General features: G+C 33.2%; 1 protein-coding gene across 1 annotated transcript in view; it reads left to right on the top strand.

Annotated features, from left to right (window-relative positions):
- The window catches only part of LRP1B (LDL receptor related protein 1B), a 1762610-nt gene that overhangs the window by 1216418 nt on the left and 525364 nt on the right, over window positions 1-20828 (top strand). The window contains exon 33 of the mRNA XM_053655128.1: window positions 7213-7362. Within this exon, the coding sequence (XP_053511103.1) occupies window positions 7213-7362 (150 nt within the window). The remainder of the gene's footprint in view (window positions 1-7212; window positions 7363-20828) is intronic.

Consider the following 20828-nt stretch of genomic DNA (forward strand, 5'->3'; position numbering starts at 1 on the left):
AATCCATAACTGTGATATGTATTTAAAATAGAAGTACATTATAATTTTATCAAAGCACCCAACTTAGCATTTTATGAGTGCATATCACTGAAGACTGAGTAATTACAGCCTATAGGCAGTTTATGTGGAATATCTTTGTTTATGTTAAATACAAATCAACCTTCCAGTTATTCATTGTTGAAGGAAATATTCTCAATTAAGATTTATTGCTTAGTCCTAGATACAATAAGTGCTTAGAGCAGTTTGCATAAAGGAGGCTTTTGATTGACTACTTAAAGCCATTTTCATGTTTAAAATATTTACATATTATGAATTTTATCCATTAAGCTTCATAAAGCAACTTGGCCTGTCAATCAGCATTACCCTTCATGGATTATTCTTAAGAATCTTGTGTCCTATATATTTTATTTCCTGGATGTTTTCTTTTTATTTTTAATGCAATCACAACCAAAAGTCATTTGTTTGCTCAGTCTTCAAATATAACTTTTTGAAACCTACAAAACACTTTTTATTATTTAATCATTTTAACCCATATGCTATATAATATAGATTTTGAAATCTATTCATGGGAAGCATTCATAACACTTTTCACCACATCAAAAGAATTCAAGGGGCCTCATTTTAAAAAATAAGATTAAAATAAATTTCTGGGTGTGTTTTCTTGCTTGATATTACAGTTATATTATTTATACATACTCATCACTGCCACTTTTATTATGCATGAATCACAATCAGTATATAAGGCCACATACCCCAAAAGAAATGCTAACAATGGGCTTTTTAAAAGACCAGAGAAATTGACCAAGCAATATTAAAATCACACATGTATATGTTCAAAAATAATTTAAATGTATTACACTGTTTCATCTGATCATTCATCTACTAGTTTTCCAGATGTTAAATGTTAATAAAAAGCTATTAAAATACTTATGAAATTTATACTAGGTACCAGACCCTGAAAATAAAACTTGGGGCTCATTCACAAAATGGTCATGGTTTTTCATGGTTTAGTAAATGAAAAAGACACAGATAACTGCAAACCATTTTTGAGATTTTTAGTTGAGCTAAACAAAACAAAAACAATGTTATTCATAAGTACTATCTTCCAGACTCTGTAAAGTTAATCTGACTAGACACTACAAAAATAGAGAAAACAATTAACTCTGTGTGGGGAAGAAAAACAGAATAGTTCTAACTAAGTTGGATTTATTCTAAAATTTCAACTATCCTGAAGGATGGATATACTTTAGTTTTTAAAGAACTGATGAGAGAAAACATTTACCCTTTTCTGAGCAGAAAGGGTAAAGAGGCATAATAGGCATAAGAGATATGATATATCTAGAAAAGTGAATATTTCTGTATGGCTAAGAAAAAATATATATCTAACATCAGGGACTGTTTAACATTATGTAGATAGTAACTATAATTTAAAAATATTAAAATGCCACATTCCAGTGCTTTTAAAGATATTCTGTTCTATTTTTACCTATCAAGCTATCAAATATAGCTTTGGAAAATTATAAAACTATAAAAATTAAAGCTTTTAGAATGATATTTTAGAACAAAACTCTCTTTAAGAAATAATCTGTCACTTGTCCTGGTTTTCCTCTATTTTTGCTTGTGTTGTTCTCACAAGGCACATGTATTTGCCAGTTATCAAAAAACCTGAAATATAGGATAAATTTTCTCAGGTATAATTACTTATGTGATAGAGATTGGATGAGATCATGAAATCTTAGCTGGATGTGGTAAGTAACAGAAACTGAGTTGATTAACCTATCTCTGTAACTCTTTATGTATCAATGACTTCTTAGAGCACAGTGAATTGAGAAGGGTATTTCCAAGAGAGAATTTATATGAAGTTAAGATTAGGGCACTATAGACATTTGCAAAAGAGAAAAAACAAAAACTAAAACAAAAAAAAACTTTTTTTCTCTACCTTCCTATGTTCTCTAGCTAGAACTCATGAGATGAGACTGACAAAGGACAAATTAGAACAAGAGAAAAAATGTGTATTAATATAAGTAGCATGTATACACATGGAACAGTCACTGATGAGTAACTCAAAGGAGTGGTTAGAGCTCAGGCTTACATTGCACATTAACAAAAAGCAATGTTATGTAGCATCTTAACAAAAAAACAATATGTCTGTAGAGAAGTGACAAGACAAAGGACGTTTTTAGACTTTAAAGGGAGACAAACTGTGGAAGGTACAACTGAGGTAAGCTAATAGCAGATAAGGGTGGTTTCAGTGAGATTTGCTGTATAGATTCTTCTCAGTGCCATATCTAGGCTGATCAGTCTAGACTAGTGATAAAGAGTCTAAGCCAGTTTCTCAGCAAATAGTAGGGAAAATTGTGCTTTTATTTGTCATACACTGTATCTCAAATGTTTTTGGCTTACAATAATCCTTAAGACAAAATGGAATATTTTAGAGTGCTATATTCTGATCCTACATATACTCAACTAGTATAAATAAAATAAACGTAAATTAAAAATATATAAATAAATCTTAAAAATATGACAGTATAAAAAATAAAATAAAATATCTAAAAATGTTCATTGAGATAAACTTAGATTCACTTGCTGTTATAAAAACTGGTACAGGTGGTCCCATGTATACTTATTCCAATTTTCCCCAATTGGAACATTGTGTAAAGCAATAGTAAAATATTACAACCCAGATATTGACCTTAGTATAATCCACCAATCTTATTCAGATTTTATGTTTTATTTGTACCCATTATGTTAGTGTATTTATACCTATAGAATTTTATCACATACAGATTTCTATATTAACTACCACAGGCAAGATACTATATAATTCCAATGTCACATTTAGTTTTAATTCTATATTGCATACTACATTGATTTAATTTTGAATCATTTGAAAGAGAAATTAGACACATAAAATAAACTTTCAGTCTTATTTGTAATAATACTTAAATCTTAATGGATTTAATTTTTAGTAATAAACAAAAACTATATTTAGATGTATTTTATGTAAAAGTTTATTATATCAGTTTGTGAATTATTTCTATTATTTGAGCAATTATATAATTTTAGCAAATTGCATTGTCTCAGTTTTTAAAATTAGTCTATTTCAGTCACATGTTCAATAAAGTAATATATTAAGGAAAATTTTTAGCTTAAATTAAAAAGTGTTGGAATCAAAGCATAAATTAACTGCATTACTACAGTAATGAGGTAAAAAGATTTTTTAATTCACAAAGGCTTTTCTATATAAATAATTACTTTTCTTCCTTTTGATATATCTATTATATTATTGAATCTAGGTTTTCTCTTTTTTTTATAAGCAGACCCAGGTGATTTAAAAAATAAATGTTGTTGCAGAATTAAGACTATATTAGCACTTGTATATTTTTCAGACAGCTCTTATAGCCCTTTTGAAGATTTTTTGTGTGTGTCACACACACTGAGGACCTTCTCATACAGATACAATCATATTTCTTTGGTTCCAGGGCAGTTTGATCAACATGCTCATATTTTATCTCTTGCCTCATGGCTATTGATTAGCATTTTAACATCATTCAGTAGTTTCAACTGCATCAAAATTATTAGTAGTACACTTCTTAGTGAATCATTTCTAGTGCAACAAAAAATTTTGATTCAGAAATTACTCTAGTAACTGGATACTAATTAAATTTTCAGTGTCATTCAAACCTAATTGGCCATGGCCAGATGGTTCAGTTGGTTGAGGCATTCTCCTGTACAAGAAAAGGTAGCTCCATTCCTCCTCAGGGCACATACCTCCGTTTTGAGTTTGATCTCCAGTCAGAGCACATACAGGAGGCAACCGATTATTTCTCACATTGACGTTTCTCTCTCTCTCTCCTCTCCTCTCTCTCTAAAATCAATAAAAATATCCTTGGGTAAGGATTTTTTAAAAGATCTAATTATCAGGCAATAATGAAATAAAAAAACTTATAATCTAAAACATTTTATTTAATTTCATAAATATATGCTTCTAAAATACTTAATAGTTATGAATTTAAAACATATCAGCAGTTTCTTGAATTCATCATAAGATTTTTAAAAGATTTCAATTCTATTTTATGAACTTGAGAATAAGGACATTCAAGAACATTAAGAGGTTAAGCTAATATATTTTCTAGGGGAGATGATATATGTAGGTGACTAAGTGATGTATCACATGCATATATATAGGTTGATAAAGAAACTTTAAATATTTTTCTTGTGAATTTTAAAACTATTAATTCTAAAATATTCAGTCTTAGTATTAATGCAAAAATACAAGCTGTACCAGGTAGATTTATTCCTCTCAATTGTCATAGTATCTGAGTCCAAGTAGTATATTAAAAAATTCTGTTGTGAGGTAATTTAACTTTACTAGGCAGAACTCCTCAAAAACAACATATAATTTTCATAATTGGATAATTTAAATAACTCATCAATTCATTCAATGTTTATTTTTTTATTTTTATATTTTTGCACTAGGCAATACTAGACACTGAAGATAAAAAGCTCACTGACACTGCTCCTTCCCTCTAGGCACTAGTAATCGAGACACAGATGTGTTTAGTAGACTCCAGGAAATTTGCCTGTAATTTCCCGCCCTCTAGGATAACTGCTTTACTTAGAGTAGGTTAAACTCTAGACACTGCAGGGTGTTAGGTAGACGAGAAAGTTCTGACATTGTGGACTAATTTGAAGTTAGACACATTCAGTTAAAATAAACTGTCGTTCCAAAAAGGGTTGCGGAATCTTAAACACATTCCCCAAGGAAGGCTAGAATAATACTGATTTTAAAATTCAAGGTTAAAGATAATAATAGGTTATTCTACTTAACTCAGGAGTAAAATTAGTATCATAAATGCAGTTCCTTTAACATTGCTGGATATGGCTTACAGTCAGATTCTTCAGTTTCTTTGCAGCTAAAGCAAAGAGAGAATTATGATCAATTATAATTTTATATTTTCCATATATAGCTTTTTCTGGCACTGAGCCCTGAAGGAAATTTCTCCCATAGGTCCTCATATAAAGAGGTCACTGCATGATGTACTACTTTCAGATACTATGTCCTGGGAAGTATAACACTGCTTTTCTTATGACTACTTCTTACAGCATCCTTCATTTAAACCAAGGGCAGGGTGCCAAAGCTCAATTCAGCAAGAGGTTCAGAGAAGGGTAAAAACACAGGAATATAAAAATGTTTATTGTTCTCTGGTGGTTTGGCTTGATTGAGAGATACAATTTAAAATACCTGGAAAAATATATAACTTTCTCAAAGAAAATTCTTTATGAATATATTTGTTAATTCAATTTTTGATGAAAATTTATCATAGGAAAGTTTGGGGTTATTATTGTAGTATCAATTTGTCATAAAGATACTTTGTTGCTGAATACAAATGAAGTTATGTGCTTTAGATAATCAACTAAGCAGAAAGTAAAAGAGACTACTTTTGGAAATTAAGTGGTTTAAACCATATTTTTTTACACTAGAAAATATGCATGAAAGTACCTGCAGAATAACCAAGTTTCTCTCATAAAAAAAATTAAATGGAGAATAGACTTTTGATATGAAAATTTTACACTATAGAATAGGACTGTGATAGTCATAATTTGACTACTTTTTTCATTGTGATTTAAGATGATCACCCACTGTGGTCATGAAGGAAGGAAGAAAGGAAAGAAGGAAGGAAGGAAGAAAAGAAGGAAGGGAGGAAGGGAGGGAGGGAGGAAGGAGGAAGGAAAGAGAAACCTGAAAATGTCTTCCTTGAAGTGTCAAATTTTATGTACTGTGATTCTTCTGGTGAACCCTCCACAATCTTATACCAATAAATCAATAGTATATTGATAAATCTCTGATATATTGTACAGACATGTTGGATTATTTCTACTTTATTAAAAATGGTCTGATAAACCAGTGTCACTCTCTGGCCTGGGACTATCAGTAGTTCAGAATATTTGAGCTTAATCCTCTTTCAATTCACTTGAACTTGTAATTCCGTTCTTTTGTCTCTCCTTATGCCCTCCCTTTCTCCTTCCTTCCTTCCTCCCTCCCTTCCTTCCTTCCTTCCTTCCTTCCTTCCTTCCTTCCTTCCTTCCTTCCTTCCTTCCTTCCTTCTTTTTTCTTTAATCTTAGATTTTTAACAGTTAGAGATTTTTCTGTGGTTTGTTCAATCATTTTCTAAGGAACAGTTTATTGTATTTTATGCCTGAGTATATGTATGTCCACATGTGCTTTTCAACAAGTAGCTGTGGATTGCAAACAACCAAAATGGAGACACAGATTAGTGTTATAATGTAGACCTTGAGCCTATTAAGCACTCAAGTGACTAAATAAATGTGTACTAAAACCCTTTGGCAACCACAGTGTACATATACTGAGACTTTTAATAACCATAAACACCACTCTAACATACGATACTGTCATAAATTATAATAAAGCTAACCTATGTTGATACACTGTGACTTAGTTCACTTGTTGAATAGTTAATCTTCTAGGCAGACCCTACCTAAATGAGCCCAATTCAACTCCATATATCAATTAAATTATTAATTATTGAAAGTTTTCTCCTTTTGAATTTACTTATAAAATGTTGAATCCTCTGATTGAAGTCTATTGTATATCTGCCCAAAGTAAATGAACATAAAGGAGGGATTATAAATTTTGTAAGTCAAATTAGTATCCCAAGTGAGCATTACACATTAAAGCTGTCCGAAATCAACTGGTGTAATAAGAGGGCAGGCATTCATTTTTGAAATAGAACCTTTATTAAAATTTCTGGAATGACCACCTACTATCTAAAGATTCATTTTTAACTATTCTATGTATTATTTTCCTTATCATAAAGTAGAACTCAATGTCATAAGATTATTTTGATAATCTAAAGAGATAATGGTCAATTGCCTTATAAAAGTATATTGTTTCACAGTGTTAAAACAGTATATGCATGGGTTAGGCAAAAGTAGATTTATAGTTATAAGTATGCAGAATTATAGACAAACTTTATTCTTGCTTAATATTTACTTATTAATTATTGTATTATTTATTATTCTTTTTTAACTTACTTTTGGCTATCTCTGTATATTTCCCATTAGCTAGACCTTATATTTTAAGACAAAAATCTGAGTTTGAGACATATTTTTCCCCTCAAATCCAGTGCAATGTGACTATTACTATTTAAGTGGCTACCATTATGTTTAAGATATATAATTTAATTACAGGTCTATCGATAGACTACTTGGAAAACAAGCTTTATTGGATCAGTTCGGGAAATGGAACCATAAATAGATGCAACCTAGATGGTGGTAATTTAGAAGTAATAGATTCAATGAAAGAAGAGTTAACAAAAGCTACAGCCCTAACCATCATGGGTAAGTGCAGTGGTCCTACAGTTAGGATGTTTTGTATCGATTGAGGGTTGATTAATTGTGACCTGTTAAAAGCTGAGAAGAATCACTGCTCCATTAACTCCAGAAGCACATTTAAATTGTACATCTCTGTGGGGATTTTTTTCCCTTCTCTTTCTTAATATTAGCAAACAGACTTGTAATATTATCTAGATCAGGGACTTTATTGTTATTGATTATTTGCTTACTATGATTTGTTTTATTTTACAATTATTTTCTGTGTTCTGGTGTGGTGTTTTAAAGTATAAGGGCCTTATGTATTGTCACAATATCAGATCTGCTACATCTCTGCTTATCTTGAAAGGTAGTTTGATTTATGAAGATAATTCAAAATACAAGGCCACAGGGTCCATTCAACAAGGATCAAAATTATTATCCCACAAATAATTCATTTTTATACAGGCACATCTCCAAGCTATTGCAGATTTGGTCAGACCACTACAACAAAATATATATTGCTATATAGTGAGTCACACTACTTTTTTGTGGTTTCTTGGTGCATATAAAAGTTATATTTGTACTATACTGTAGTCTATTAAGTGTGTAATAGTATTATGTCTAAAACAGCAATGTATATACCTAAATTAAAAAAATATTTTATTGTTACAAGAGGCTGGCAATCATCTGAGTCCTCAAGAGTTGTAATAATTTTGCTGGTGGAAGGTCTTGCCTCAATGCTGATGGCTGCTGAAGGTTCTGGTGGCTGTGGCAGTTTCTTTTCTTTTCTTTTTATTTATTTAAAAAATTAGTATATAATCTTTATTATATTTTCCCATTACCATTTAGCCCCCTTATACCCCTCCCCCCAGCAATCACCACAAGGTTGTCCATGTCCATGGTTTGTTTTTCCTAAATAGGAGCACAGAGAAGTTTTTCCCACCAGTTGACTCTTCCTGTCACAGTGATTTCTCTGCAGCATGCATGCTATTGGATAGTATTTTACCCGTGGTAGAACATTCAAAATTGAAGTTAATCCTTTCAGTTTTATCGACTGTCACTGCTTTCTCTACCAAGTTTATGTAATATTCTAAATTCCTTGCTGTCATTTCAACAGTCTTCACAGCATGTTCGGCAGGAGTAGATCCAGCGATAAAGGCTGTTTCACTTTCTTATTTTTGCATGTTCACTGAAGGAAAAGCACTTTCAACTTCCTTCAAGAATATTTCCCTTGCATTCACAACTTGGCTGCTTGGCACAAAATGTGGAATTTTTGGCCTTTCTAGGCTTTCAGCAGGCCTTTTTCGCTAAGTGTAGGCATTCTAGCTTTTGATTTAATTTTATGTGAGTCTTCCTCTCATTTGAACGATTTGAGGCCATTGTAGGGTGGATAATTGGCCTAATTTTGATGTTTTGTGTCTCGAGGAGTTGGTAAGCCCAAGGTGAGTGAGAAGGATGGGGACAGCCTACCACTGGAGCGGTTGGAACACACACTTTTATCCATCAAATGTCTAGCATTTAATTCCTGGTAGTTCCTGATTTTCCAAAACAATCATACCATAACAAATAAACTAATGAAAATGTTTGAAATATTTTGAGAATCACCAGATGTGACTCAGAGGCACAAAATGGGAAAATGCTGTTGGAAATGGCTCTGGTAGAATTACCTGACATGGGGTCGCCACAAACTTTCACTTTGTAAAAAAACGCAGTAAAACAAAATGCAGTAAAGCAAAGCAAAATAGAATGAAGTATGCCTGATTGTAGGAGGGAGATTTTACTAATATGAGGCTGTTTTCATTCCTTTTCTTCAATCCTCCAGAAAATAAGTTGTTCAGGCAAGTAAGACAATTACAAAACTAAAAGGGAGGCATGGTTTTCCATAAAACAAATAAACTCTACAGTATTGTTGTAGAAGCTGATTTTTCAAAAGTGAATTTTAATTTAAAAGATAGTTTGACTTTAAGAAAAATATGTAAGAATGGATACCATAAGGAAACTCTTTTTGGTGAGGATGGCTACACCTTTAGATAGTAAATGGCTGGCTCAAAGAAGAAGTTGGCGGTAGGTGACAGTGTAAGAATAAAATACTTCACCTGGAAACTCAGTAGTTATGTCTGGTGACAGGAAATCAGAAACCAACTTTACGTATACAATTCTAAATATCATGAGGTATTCAGAACAACTTTTTAAAAAGATACACTATATATGAAAAGTGAATTTGAATGTATTTTAAAAGTGAATTACATAGGTAATAAATTGGGTCTTCTCATTAAATATTCTATAATCTTTTAGCTCTTTCACCATGTCACAGATTCAGTGAGTTTTTGGTTTTGGTTTTGGTAATGACTATTTATGAAGGTATGTAGCTCATAAGTGAATTATTGTTGAGAGGTTTGAAAATTTATTTTCTAGAAAAATATATTTTATCAACTTTCATTTTAATTAGATTAAAACTGATGAAAGTAAATAGATTTAAATATTACAAATTATTATTTAAAACAGATGAGTCCAGGATATAAAGATTTAAAATTTTGTTTTCCATTACAGTCGACATTCAGTACTAGTTTCAAGTATACAGCATAGTTGTTAGACCTTAATATAACTTACTTTGTAAGTCTAGAACCATACGGCACCATACATAGTTATTACACAGTCACTACCTAGATTCCCTACACTATGCTTTATATTCCCATGCCTTTTTTGTAACTACCAGTTTCTGCTCTTTATCCTTTCACCTTTTTTTATAGTCCCCCAAACCTCTCACATCTGACATCTATGAGTTTGTACTCTGTTTCTATAAATTTGTGACTGATTATTTTGATTGTTTTTCTTTTTAGATTCCACATATAAATGAAATCATATCATAGATTCCACATTTAAGTGAAATTGTGAGATGTTTGCCTTTCTCTGTCTGACTTAGTACACTTAGCAGAATGCCCTCCAGGTCTATTCATACTATTGCAAGTGATATTCATTCATTATTTTTATGAAAATACATTTTTTAATCATTTATCTATTGCTGGGCACTTGGGTGGCTTCTGAATTTTGGCTATTGTAAATAAAATAGCCAACAGTTTCAGATCTATAGCATAGTAGTCCCCCAATATTTCAAGTGCTCAGCTGGACACGTATGTAGTTACTATGATAGTATATTTCTGTGATTATTCTGTAAGTATTATTGATAATAGCCAAGAAATGGAGGCAACCCAAGTACCCAACAGCTTACAGGTGGGTAAAAAAAGCAGTGGTACAAACACATAATTGAATGCTTCTTGGCCATCAAAAATAATGGAATCTTACATTTTCTAAGAGCATGGATGGATCTAGAGGGCACAAGGCTAAGTGAAATAAGTCAGACAAAGAAAAGCAAATATTTTACAGTTTCACTTAAATGTGGAATCTAAAGAAGAAAATAAACAAACAAACAAAATAGAAACAGACCCATAGATACAGAAAACAGACTGATGATTGACAAACGGGAGGGTTTGACAGACTGGGTAAACATGGTGGAGAGATTAAAAAATACAAATTGGTAGTTACAGAATAGTTTTATATCAGTTTTTGTCAGAAAAGTGCTTGATATGATTTCAATATTCTTAAATTTACTGAGATTTGTTTTGTGACCTAATAGATGTTCTGTCATAGAAAATGTTTCATGTGCGTCTGAAAATAATGTATATTCTACTGCTCTGGGTTGAAGTGTTCTAAAAGTATCAGTTAAATCTATATGACCTAATGCATCATTGAGGGACACTGTTTCCTCTTTTGATTTTGTATGTGGTTGAACTATTCCTCCATGTCAATGGGTGTTAAAGTCCCCTACTCGGACACATTACTGTTCATCTCTCCTTTTATATTCATAAATATTTGCTTTATATACTTAGATCATCCTACATTGGGTACATCAGTGTTTACAAAGATGATATCTTGTTGGATTGATTCCTCTATTGTTATAAAATATCCCTTTTCTGTCTTTGTTATAGCCTTTGTTTTTAAGTCTATTTTCACTGATATAAGTATTGCAATCCCTGTGCTATTTGTAGAGCACAATGGTGCCATTTTCTAATTGCGTGTATTCAGAGAAATATACATAGATATACGTATATGCATCTATAAATAGAAATATATAGTTATCTCCATAACATTGTACCTGGCAAGTAGGTTATGGTAGAGTAAGAACTTATTTGTGATTATCTCATAAAGCCACCATAAAATATATTTCATAATACTCAGACTCAGAAAATTAACAAGACAAAAATTTATGTGTATGCACAATTTTTTAAGTCACTTGGATGAAAATAAAATTTAAAAATTGAAAGTAGTTCAGTAAACTATAATAATTCCCATATCATCATCAACAGTATGTTTTCAAAAATTTAGTTCCAATAGACTTAATGAAATCAAACCAAACTGACAAATGATGTAACCAAGGAACCCAATAAATTAGAGAAAATGTGTTACAAATCTATCATTGACTTTTTAATGAAAAAATGTATGTACTATAAAAAGTATTGCCTCATAAAAAATATGAAAAGTTTTAGAAAAGTTTACTTCTATTAATACAAGTGCTACCAACCCTGCCATAAATAGAAAATCAGTACTAAATTTACAGAACTGAATGCTACAAACCAGTCTTAAAAAAATGGATCAGTAGACCATTTTAACTAAATAAGCAAAGTTAGTTAATTTCAAGATAAATACCATATTTTGCCATGTATAATGTGCTCCCATGTATAGTACATGCCCACATTTCTGGCCCCAACTTTCAGGGAAAAAAATTTCATTATAATTCAATTATTTGTTTATTTATTTACTTACTTATTTATATTTAAATACTTGTTTTCTGTATTACAAAGGACTTTTGGCATTTATTTTTTAACATTATGGTAGAAGAAATTTTATGTAACAAATAATTACATAGATGCAAGAACAGATTCAAGGTATTTCAGCTACTACCCATGTATAATGTACATCCTTATTTTTCCCTCAAAAATTTGAGCAAAAAGAGTGCATTATACATGAGAAAATACAGTAGAAGAAAGAAAGTTTGGGTGGAATCATAATGCCTGTATTGCATCAGTACTGTGAATCTGATGTAATATCAGCACTGACTGCATGGGAATCAAATCTTACATAAATTTAAATTATTTTAACAAATATAGCTATGTGCATGTACCCCTGCTACCATAATTTCATTAGTGTTAACAAATAAAAATAAATGTAATAAAACTCACAAATACCTTTATTATCAAAATATTAACTGGATATACTAACTACATCTAACCGTTTAAGGGGGTAAAATTTGAAGGCCAGCACTATAGAGAAACAAGGGAGGGGAGAGTCTCTATTTCACAGTTTCCTAGCTTGGCTCTGAACTTGGCCTTTTGTTCAGATTCCCTTTCTTATTTCAGAACCACTCTGTTTTTTTGAAGATGCGATTATGAGTAATGAAGTGTCCTACTGAGACTGAATATCATAGTCGTATAAATGAAGGCAATAAAAAAGTAAAACAGAAGAGCCTTACTACTATCCAGAGTATTACTGATGATTACTCTTACAAATGTCTAAGAAAATATTTGCCTACAGTACTACTTCATGCATATATGCCTCTCTCAAATATCTGTGTGTGTTGCATACAGCAAATATATGTACTATGATATAACCAACTATTTTACTAGTGTGTGCCAGCTCTTCAGAGGGACTACCTAGGTGACTGCTGATAACTCACTGGAAGTTTGTTTTACTCCTATTTAAGAATGGTTTTACTAAAACTAGGTTAAAGGTTTTTTTGGACTCATGTATTTCTTTGAAAACTTTAAAAAAATGTGTAAATCTCAAAGATTGTAAGTTGCATACACTTGCAATTCCCAGTTTTTAAACTAGTATATACAGAATAAACTGTAAACAACTTTGAAATATTAAAATTAGAAAAAGCAAAAGGCATTTAATAATAACTAGATTAAAAATAAAGCAATTATTTGATGACTCAACCAAGTCTAATACCCCAAGACCCCTTAGATTGCTACATCTCAGTTTCACAAACATTTTGACACTTTTTTTGAGGATGTAGTGCTTCATTTCCCTCCACTTGAATGCAGGCTGGCATTAATTAGTGTCTTCCTTCCGGTGTGATGGTGTATGACTTTTTAGGTAAGGTTATAAAAAGCATCTTCCTCCTTGTCCTCTCTGGGAGCACTCATCTGGGCAGAGCCAGCTGAAGTGTTATGAGGTCTCTCAAGCAATCAAAGGAGAAGTTCACACAATAAGAAACCAAGACCTTCAGCCAATAGCCATGTGAGTAACTTGTCTCAAAATTAGAACCCCCCAGCCCCAGTCAAGATTTCAGGTGACTACATCCCAAACCAGCACTTACCAGCAAACTCGAGAGATACTCCAAACCAGAACCAACTGCTTAGCTGCCCCAAATTCCTGACTCACAAAACTATGTGAAACAATAACTGTTTATTGATTTAGTTAATTTTGGAGATAAAATTAACTAATTAACTTGCTAATTTTGGGAGATAAATTGTTATAAGGTACAAATAAATAATCCATGTGTTATTACATCCATGGAACACTCATTTATAATAAGACTTTAAAATAATAAATAGGAAGGACACAGGGACGAGAACTAAGGGGGGTGGAAATGGGAGGGAGGTGGGGAGCAAGGGGCAGGGGAGGCTGGGATGGGAAAAATAGACAAAAAACTGTACTTGAAAAATAACTAAATAAAATTAATTTAAAAAATAAATAAAATAAAATATAACATATTTAATAGTAAAGCATTTTATGAATGGTAAACTGTGTCAGGTGTAATAAAATCCAATAGCTTCAAAATGATGTTATGTGACGAGTGAGTCCAGGCTTCATTATCAAGACTTTTATGGTGGTGGCAGGGAGTATGATAAAGCTGGGGGAGCTAATGCCCTCGCAGGTGGTGGAACACCACTCAACTCAACTTATTTTCATCATAAGGAACATTAACATTTTTACTAAATCTTTCATTTTTAAGAGAAACAAAAATCCAGATTTTTATTTAAAATCTTAGTAAGTTACCACATTTATTTATGGGCTAAATGACTACATTCACACACACATACACACACAAAAAATGTTATATATATATATGTATATAACATTTATATATATGATCAGATAGATAGATATGTGTGTATGTATATATATAATGTTATTAAGTTACCAGTTTCATATATATATATATATATATATATATATATATACACACACACACATGTATATATGTGTATACATACACACATATGTCACACAGGCTATAATATATTATACAGGCTAGCTGTGAAGGATAATACCTTACAAGCCAAACAAACTAGTCAGCAAAAACAAAATAGACCCATCACAACCCTCTGTGTGCTTCATTCAGCCCTGAGGTCATCAGTTAGTTGCCCCCTCTGGTTTGGTTATTGTTTACATCGGTGACATTGAATTGTTGGGAGACGAAGGTGGAGCTAAAGTAGCTAACACCCAGCTGCACCATTAGAGGGACTTGGTAAGGGGAGAAAATCACCTGATAGAGCTGGCATAACTTACAGAGGAGAAGGCAATAAGGGATCTTTCTCCTATAACAGGACATATGATTGTGCAACACTTTTGTGGTCTGATTTTACCAGACCTTGAATTCTTCCTGAGGTATATACAGATGAAGAACACATGAATGTGAGGTCCACCTCATATCTGATTTCAAATGGAACCTCCAGATGTAGAGCTTACATCTTTACAGCAATGGATACTGGATTCCATTTCTTTTTTCAACAAATATTAGCGCCTACTCTATGTCAGGTGATGCTATGCCTGGTGGTGAGAACCCTGACTTCACGCAGCTTTCAGAGAAGCAAGGGAGAAGACAAAAAGGAAAATAAATAGAAATGCATGGTGTGATAGGTAACTGTTAAGGACCAAAAAAAAAAAAAAAAAGAAAAAAAGCCAAAGCAGGGAGAAAAGATAAGAAAGTATAGTGGTATAGGGTAGAAATAAAATGATTTTACAGGGAGTAGCCAAGCAATGTCTTGCAAAGAGAGTAAGTTCTGAGTAAAAATCTGAAGTGTGGAGAGAGGGAAAAACTAAAGGAGAGAGGAAAGAATGGAAGAATGTCATGCAAACCAACAAGAATTCTTTAGTTATTCATTATTTTTTTAGTTTTTATGTTATGTTTTGATAAAACATTTAAAATGTTTTCAAAAACATTAAAAACTATTACATCAGAATAAATATTTCAGGTTATTCTGATAATTTACCATGTCTGACATCTTTTAAATTGACCATGGTTCAAATTTCCACATTGTGCACAGTGGCATTTGATGAGTACTCTTAACTCCTTTTGCTATGGAGCGAATGTTTGTGCTCCCCAAAATCACTTGTTGAAGCCCTGATTTGATGGCATTAGGGGGTGGAGCCTTTGGAAGGTCATTAAGTCATGACTATGGAGTCCCCATGGATTAATGTCTTTCTAAGAAGAGACCAGAATGCTAGTCTCTCTCTGCCTTATGAGGACACCTAGTGAAAGTTCTGGCATCCTGATCTCAGATGTCTAGTCTTCAGAACTGTGAGAAATACATTTTTGTTGTTTAAGCCATCCAATTTTTGCTATTTCTGACATAACAGTCCAAACTAAGATATCTATCCAGTTACTAGGTATAAGCTGACTAGGCCATAACTTTAAACATCAAAGTCTTCCTCATTAATAAAATGACTTTGTCAATTGTAGTTTTCCATCTGGGAGTTAGCAAATATGATAGTTTCTATTTTCAAATATAGTAACTTTTAGCTGTAAAATTTTATCTATTACATAGTTTCCTTAGATTTTTTCCTCTGTATTTGACAACTTTTAAGGAAATTACTTTTCTATAAATATATTTTAGGTTCATGAAATAATGGTACTCTAAAATATTTTTACATGATATTCAAGTGCTTTGTGCTATAAAGTAGTGTATAGTCAGCTATGTTATATTTACTATTAATTGTCTAGTTTTCACATATAGAGCTTTTTTTATATCTTTTCCTGATCATTCATACCTGCAGGACACAGTGAGTTAAATGCAAATTAATCAAGTTGACATTCGATTTTAAGTACCTTTGTGAGGTGGAGGAGGTTAAAACTGTTGACTAAATTTAGGTCTTGTGGGTTACTTATGGATTACATTTAGCATGCTACTTCATTTCACTGTCAGCATACAGTTTGAGAGCACACTGCATATACTATATTCACACTGAACACAAAGTTAGAAAAATCAATTCATGGAGCCAAGAGAAAATACACAAATAAAACAAATGTACTGGTAGAAATAGGTTTATTGGTATTTGCAGGAGCAACTTTGCCCACAAGTCCTCCCGTCTGCCATGGATGGAAGTAACACTACCAAGACATGATCTGCTTGGGGAGGAGAGGTGGCCAGTCCCTCAAAGGGGAAGGACCAGGAGCCCCTTCCTCCAGAAGCTTTTATTGGGTTGTAATACACAGGAATACAGGGCGGCAAGGATCAAACAGTAGATAACATCTCAAAGAAATCTGAGGGCTTAGTCTGAGTCAGTGTCTGTCAGGAAGGGGGTTGCAGAAACTTTGGGAGACATACTCATTTCCTGCTTGGACCTTTATCATATGAATGAAAGCACTCTTAGCAAAGCAGGTTTCACAGGACTTTTCAAAGAAATTCTTTCTTATGCCTGATTACCCCGGGGAGCCTGCTATTTCCAGAACAAGGCTGGACCACCCTCTGTCATTGTTTTCAGGCTTAAGTCAGGCAGAGGCAGATAGGCAAACAATTCTTGGAGGCTTCTTGAAGACAGACTGGGGACTCAGGCTTTGTCAAAGCCAGGGGGCAAGGGTCTATCACCTCCTTTCTTCATAGCCCCACAAGTCCTTCCCTGGGGCCTGCATATGATCATGCCTGTCTTAAATGATTCCCCCCTTGGGTAATCTTACCCATCATTGGCTAACTGATCAAGCATTGGGGGCTAGTTATGGAAAAAAAGAAGCAGAAGTGGCACTTCTACCAGGGAGATAAGCTTAGTCTCCTTAAGTGGCTTATGGTCCAAAGGTCACTCACTCAGCCTTAGCCCTGGGGGGGTGGGGTTCAGCTCCTGAAACCAGGCAGGGGGGTTCTCAACAGGTATTTGGAGAAAATTAAGATGGAATTCAGGAAATTGTAGGATGATGACTTATCTGTATTTTGCCTTGGGGCAATGAACCATTAATTTAAAATAGAAGTGAGAATATGGGGATTATTCAAACAAAGGTGAAGAAATCTCTATGTCTATATAGAAAGTCCCTAGCATTTGTAGATTCAATGGTTGGCATCTTATTTATCATAGGATATCTTGATGTAGCCCATTAAAATGTGTCATGTAATGTTTGTCAAGTTTTACAAGAGCAAGAGTTTGCTCTAGTATGAGCCAGAATTTAAACCTCTCTCCTACACTCATGCCTTATGAGCTATTTGTTCATTGTTCTCTGCTAATCTATTGTATACATAGTTACTCTCATTCAAATATAATTGTGCATCTATTTTTGTTGTAGTTTTATGGGTTATATAATCTTGAGAAATTATGTCTACCATGATATTTGTTGACAGGAATTCCAAAGTTATCTTTGAATATTCTTCTTGAATATCAGGGGAAATAGGTGTACGTGTGTGTGTGTGTGTTTGTGTGTGTGTGTACTGAATGTCCAGGGATAGATAGAGAGATGATAGATAATAGATATTTAAATCATGCATACATAGTCTTCATTGTATAAGTAAATGATACTTTTAAAATTATATGAGACTGTAAAATGATACTTTTAAAATGATACTGTAAGCCTACAGTTTATTAAATTTATCATTTTTATCAATTAAAAAAGTGTACTTTAGGTTCTTACTATTCACTATCCGGCTCAGGATCTGGGAAAATTACTAGGCCTTAATTTTCTATTCAGCAAAAATATGAGCCTTGACCATAAGAGCTACAAAGTCCTAAAAACTTTGTATGATTTTTTGTTTCTCTTTTTAAGTGGGTATTTTATTTATTTTATTTTTATTGTTGTTCAGTTACAGTTGTTGCCATTTTTCTCCCATTGCTCTCTCTTGCCCTGCCCACCCTCCAAACATTGTATGATTTTTATCACTAATAGACTGATGTAAGGGTACAGAAAATTGTGTAACATAAACCATTGTCTAAGTTGAAGCAATGTAAGAGAGAAAAAAAGTTGAGAATAAAAATAAAGTTCACTTGTTAAGTTATGCTAATCAGAGTTCATATTAATGTGTTTTAGAAGTTTGGCAAAATTATTTAATTTTGGCTGATAATTAAGAATTTGTTGCCCTGGCTGGTGTGGCTCAGTGGATTGAGCGCGGGCCTGGGAACCAAGCAACCATGATTCGATTCCCAGCCAGGGCACATGCCTGGGTTGCAGGCCAGTTCTCTCCCTCTCTCCTTCCTATCCCCTCTAAAGATAAATAAATAAAATCTTAAAAAAAAAAAGAATTTGTTGAATGTTTACGACATAGAGATGCTTAAATTCCTTGTCTTTAGAATAGGTTGGTACTTTTTATAGCTATTTGGTTGACCAAAAAATTCATTCAGTTTTTAAGTAAAAATAAAAGGCACACTTTTCATTTTCATCAATAACTTTATTGAATTTATTCATGGTTTTGTTCCACTACCTTCTGCCATCTTTTAGGCAATTTCATAATTCCATCTTCCCAGAGCTTTTTATCTTTTTGAGCAAAGAACTGTTCCAGGTGCACTGGTAGTGTTCCAGGGAATTGAAATATTTTCCATTGGGACAATTTTGTAAAGTCTGAAATAAATGGCAGTCTGAAGGTGCAATGCCTTGTGAATACAGTGGATCAATGAGCATTTCCCAGCCAAGCTGTAGTTGTTCCTAGTCACCAAAGAAGCATGCTGTCATGCATTATTCTAACGAAAGATTATTCATTCCCTGTTGACTAATTCCAGACTCAGCTTTTTGTTGAGTGCTGCTCTTAGTGGGTCTAATTGGGACCAGTACTTGCTGGAATTTATTGTTTGGTTTTCAAGAAGGAGCTCATAATAGAGGCCTACCTTGCAACCCCACCATATATACAGCATCACCTTCTTTGGATAAAGACTGGCCTTTGTTGAAGTTGGTGGTGGTTTATTTTGCCTGCCCCACGAGCTCTTCCACTCCACATTATTGTAAAGTATCCATTTTCTATCACCTGTCAAATCTATTTTAAAAAGAAAACATTTTCATTACATTTAAGGACAGAATCACATGCAGAAGTAAGGTCAAGAAAGTTGTATTTGCTTAAATTATGTGGACCCAAACATCCCAGCGATTAATATAACCAAGCTGGTGCAAATGATTTTTCAGCACTTGATCTGGATATTTTGAGTAATCAATGTAGTGTAACATTAATTTTTCTGTTAATGTCTTGATTTGGTCACCACTAGCTTTGACTGGTCTACCTAACTGTGGAGCAACATCCAGAGAGAAATACTTAGCATGAAATTTTGCAAACCACTTTTTTTTTTTACATTAGAAAATACAGACTTTATTTATTTATTTTTATTTAATTATTGTTCAAGTACAGTTTTCTGCCTTTTACTCCCATGCCAGCCTCCCCACCCCCCTGAGCTCCCTGCCTCTCTCCCATTTCCACCCCAGTTAGTTTTTGTCCATGTGTCCTTTATACTTGTTCCTGTGAATCCTTCCCCTTTCCCCCTGAAATTCCCTCCCCTGGCCCCTCTGGTCCTTGTCAGTTTGTTCTCTATTTCAGTGTCTTTGGTTATAGTTTGCTTGATTGTTTGTTTTGTTGTTTAGGTTCCTGTTAAAGGTGAGATCATATGGTATTTGTTCTTCACTGCCTGGCTTTCTTCACTTAGCACAATGCTTTCTATTTTCATCCATCTTCTTGTGAAGGGTAGGAGCTCCTTCTTTCTTTCTGCTGTATAGTATTCCATCATATAAATTCACCTATGCACCATAATTTTTTTTAATCCACTCATTTACTGATGGGCATTTACTGAAGGTTGCTTCCAGCACTTGGCTTTTGTAAATTGTGCTGCTATGAACATTGGGGTACATAGGTTCTTTTGAACTGGTATTTCAGGGTTTTTAGCGTATAGTCTCAGCAGTAGAATTGCTCAATCAAAAAGCATTCCAATTTTAGTTTTCTAAGGAAATTCCATACTGTTTTCCATGGTGGCTGCAGCAGTCTGCATTCCCACCAACAGTGCACTAGGGTTCCATTTCTCCACAACCTTGTCAGTACTTGTTGTTTGTTGATTTGGTTATGATGGCCATTCTGACCGGGGTGAAGTAGAAGGAAGAAAAAAACAAGATCAGAGCAGAATTAAACAACATAGAGACTAAAAGAACAATTCTAAGGAGCAATAAATCCAGGATCTGGTTCTTTGAAAAGATGAACAAAATCAACAAACCTTTAAGCAGACTCATCAAGAAAAAAAGAGACAGGACCCAAATAAACAAA

The sequence above is a fragment of the Artibeus jamaicensis genome, unplaced genomic scaffold (assembly GCF_021234435.1).
Source record: "Artibeus jamaicensis isolate MK-2021 breed Jamaican fruit bat unplaced genomic scaffold, CSHL_Jam_final contig_935, whole genome shotgun sequence".
NCBI lineage: Eukaryota > Metazoa > Chordata > Mammalia > Chiroptera > Phyllostomidae > Artibeus > Artibeus jamaicensis.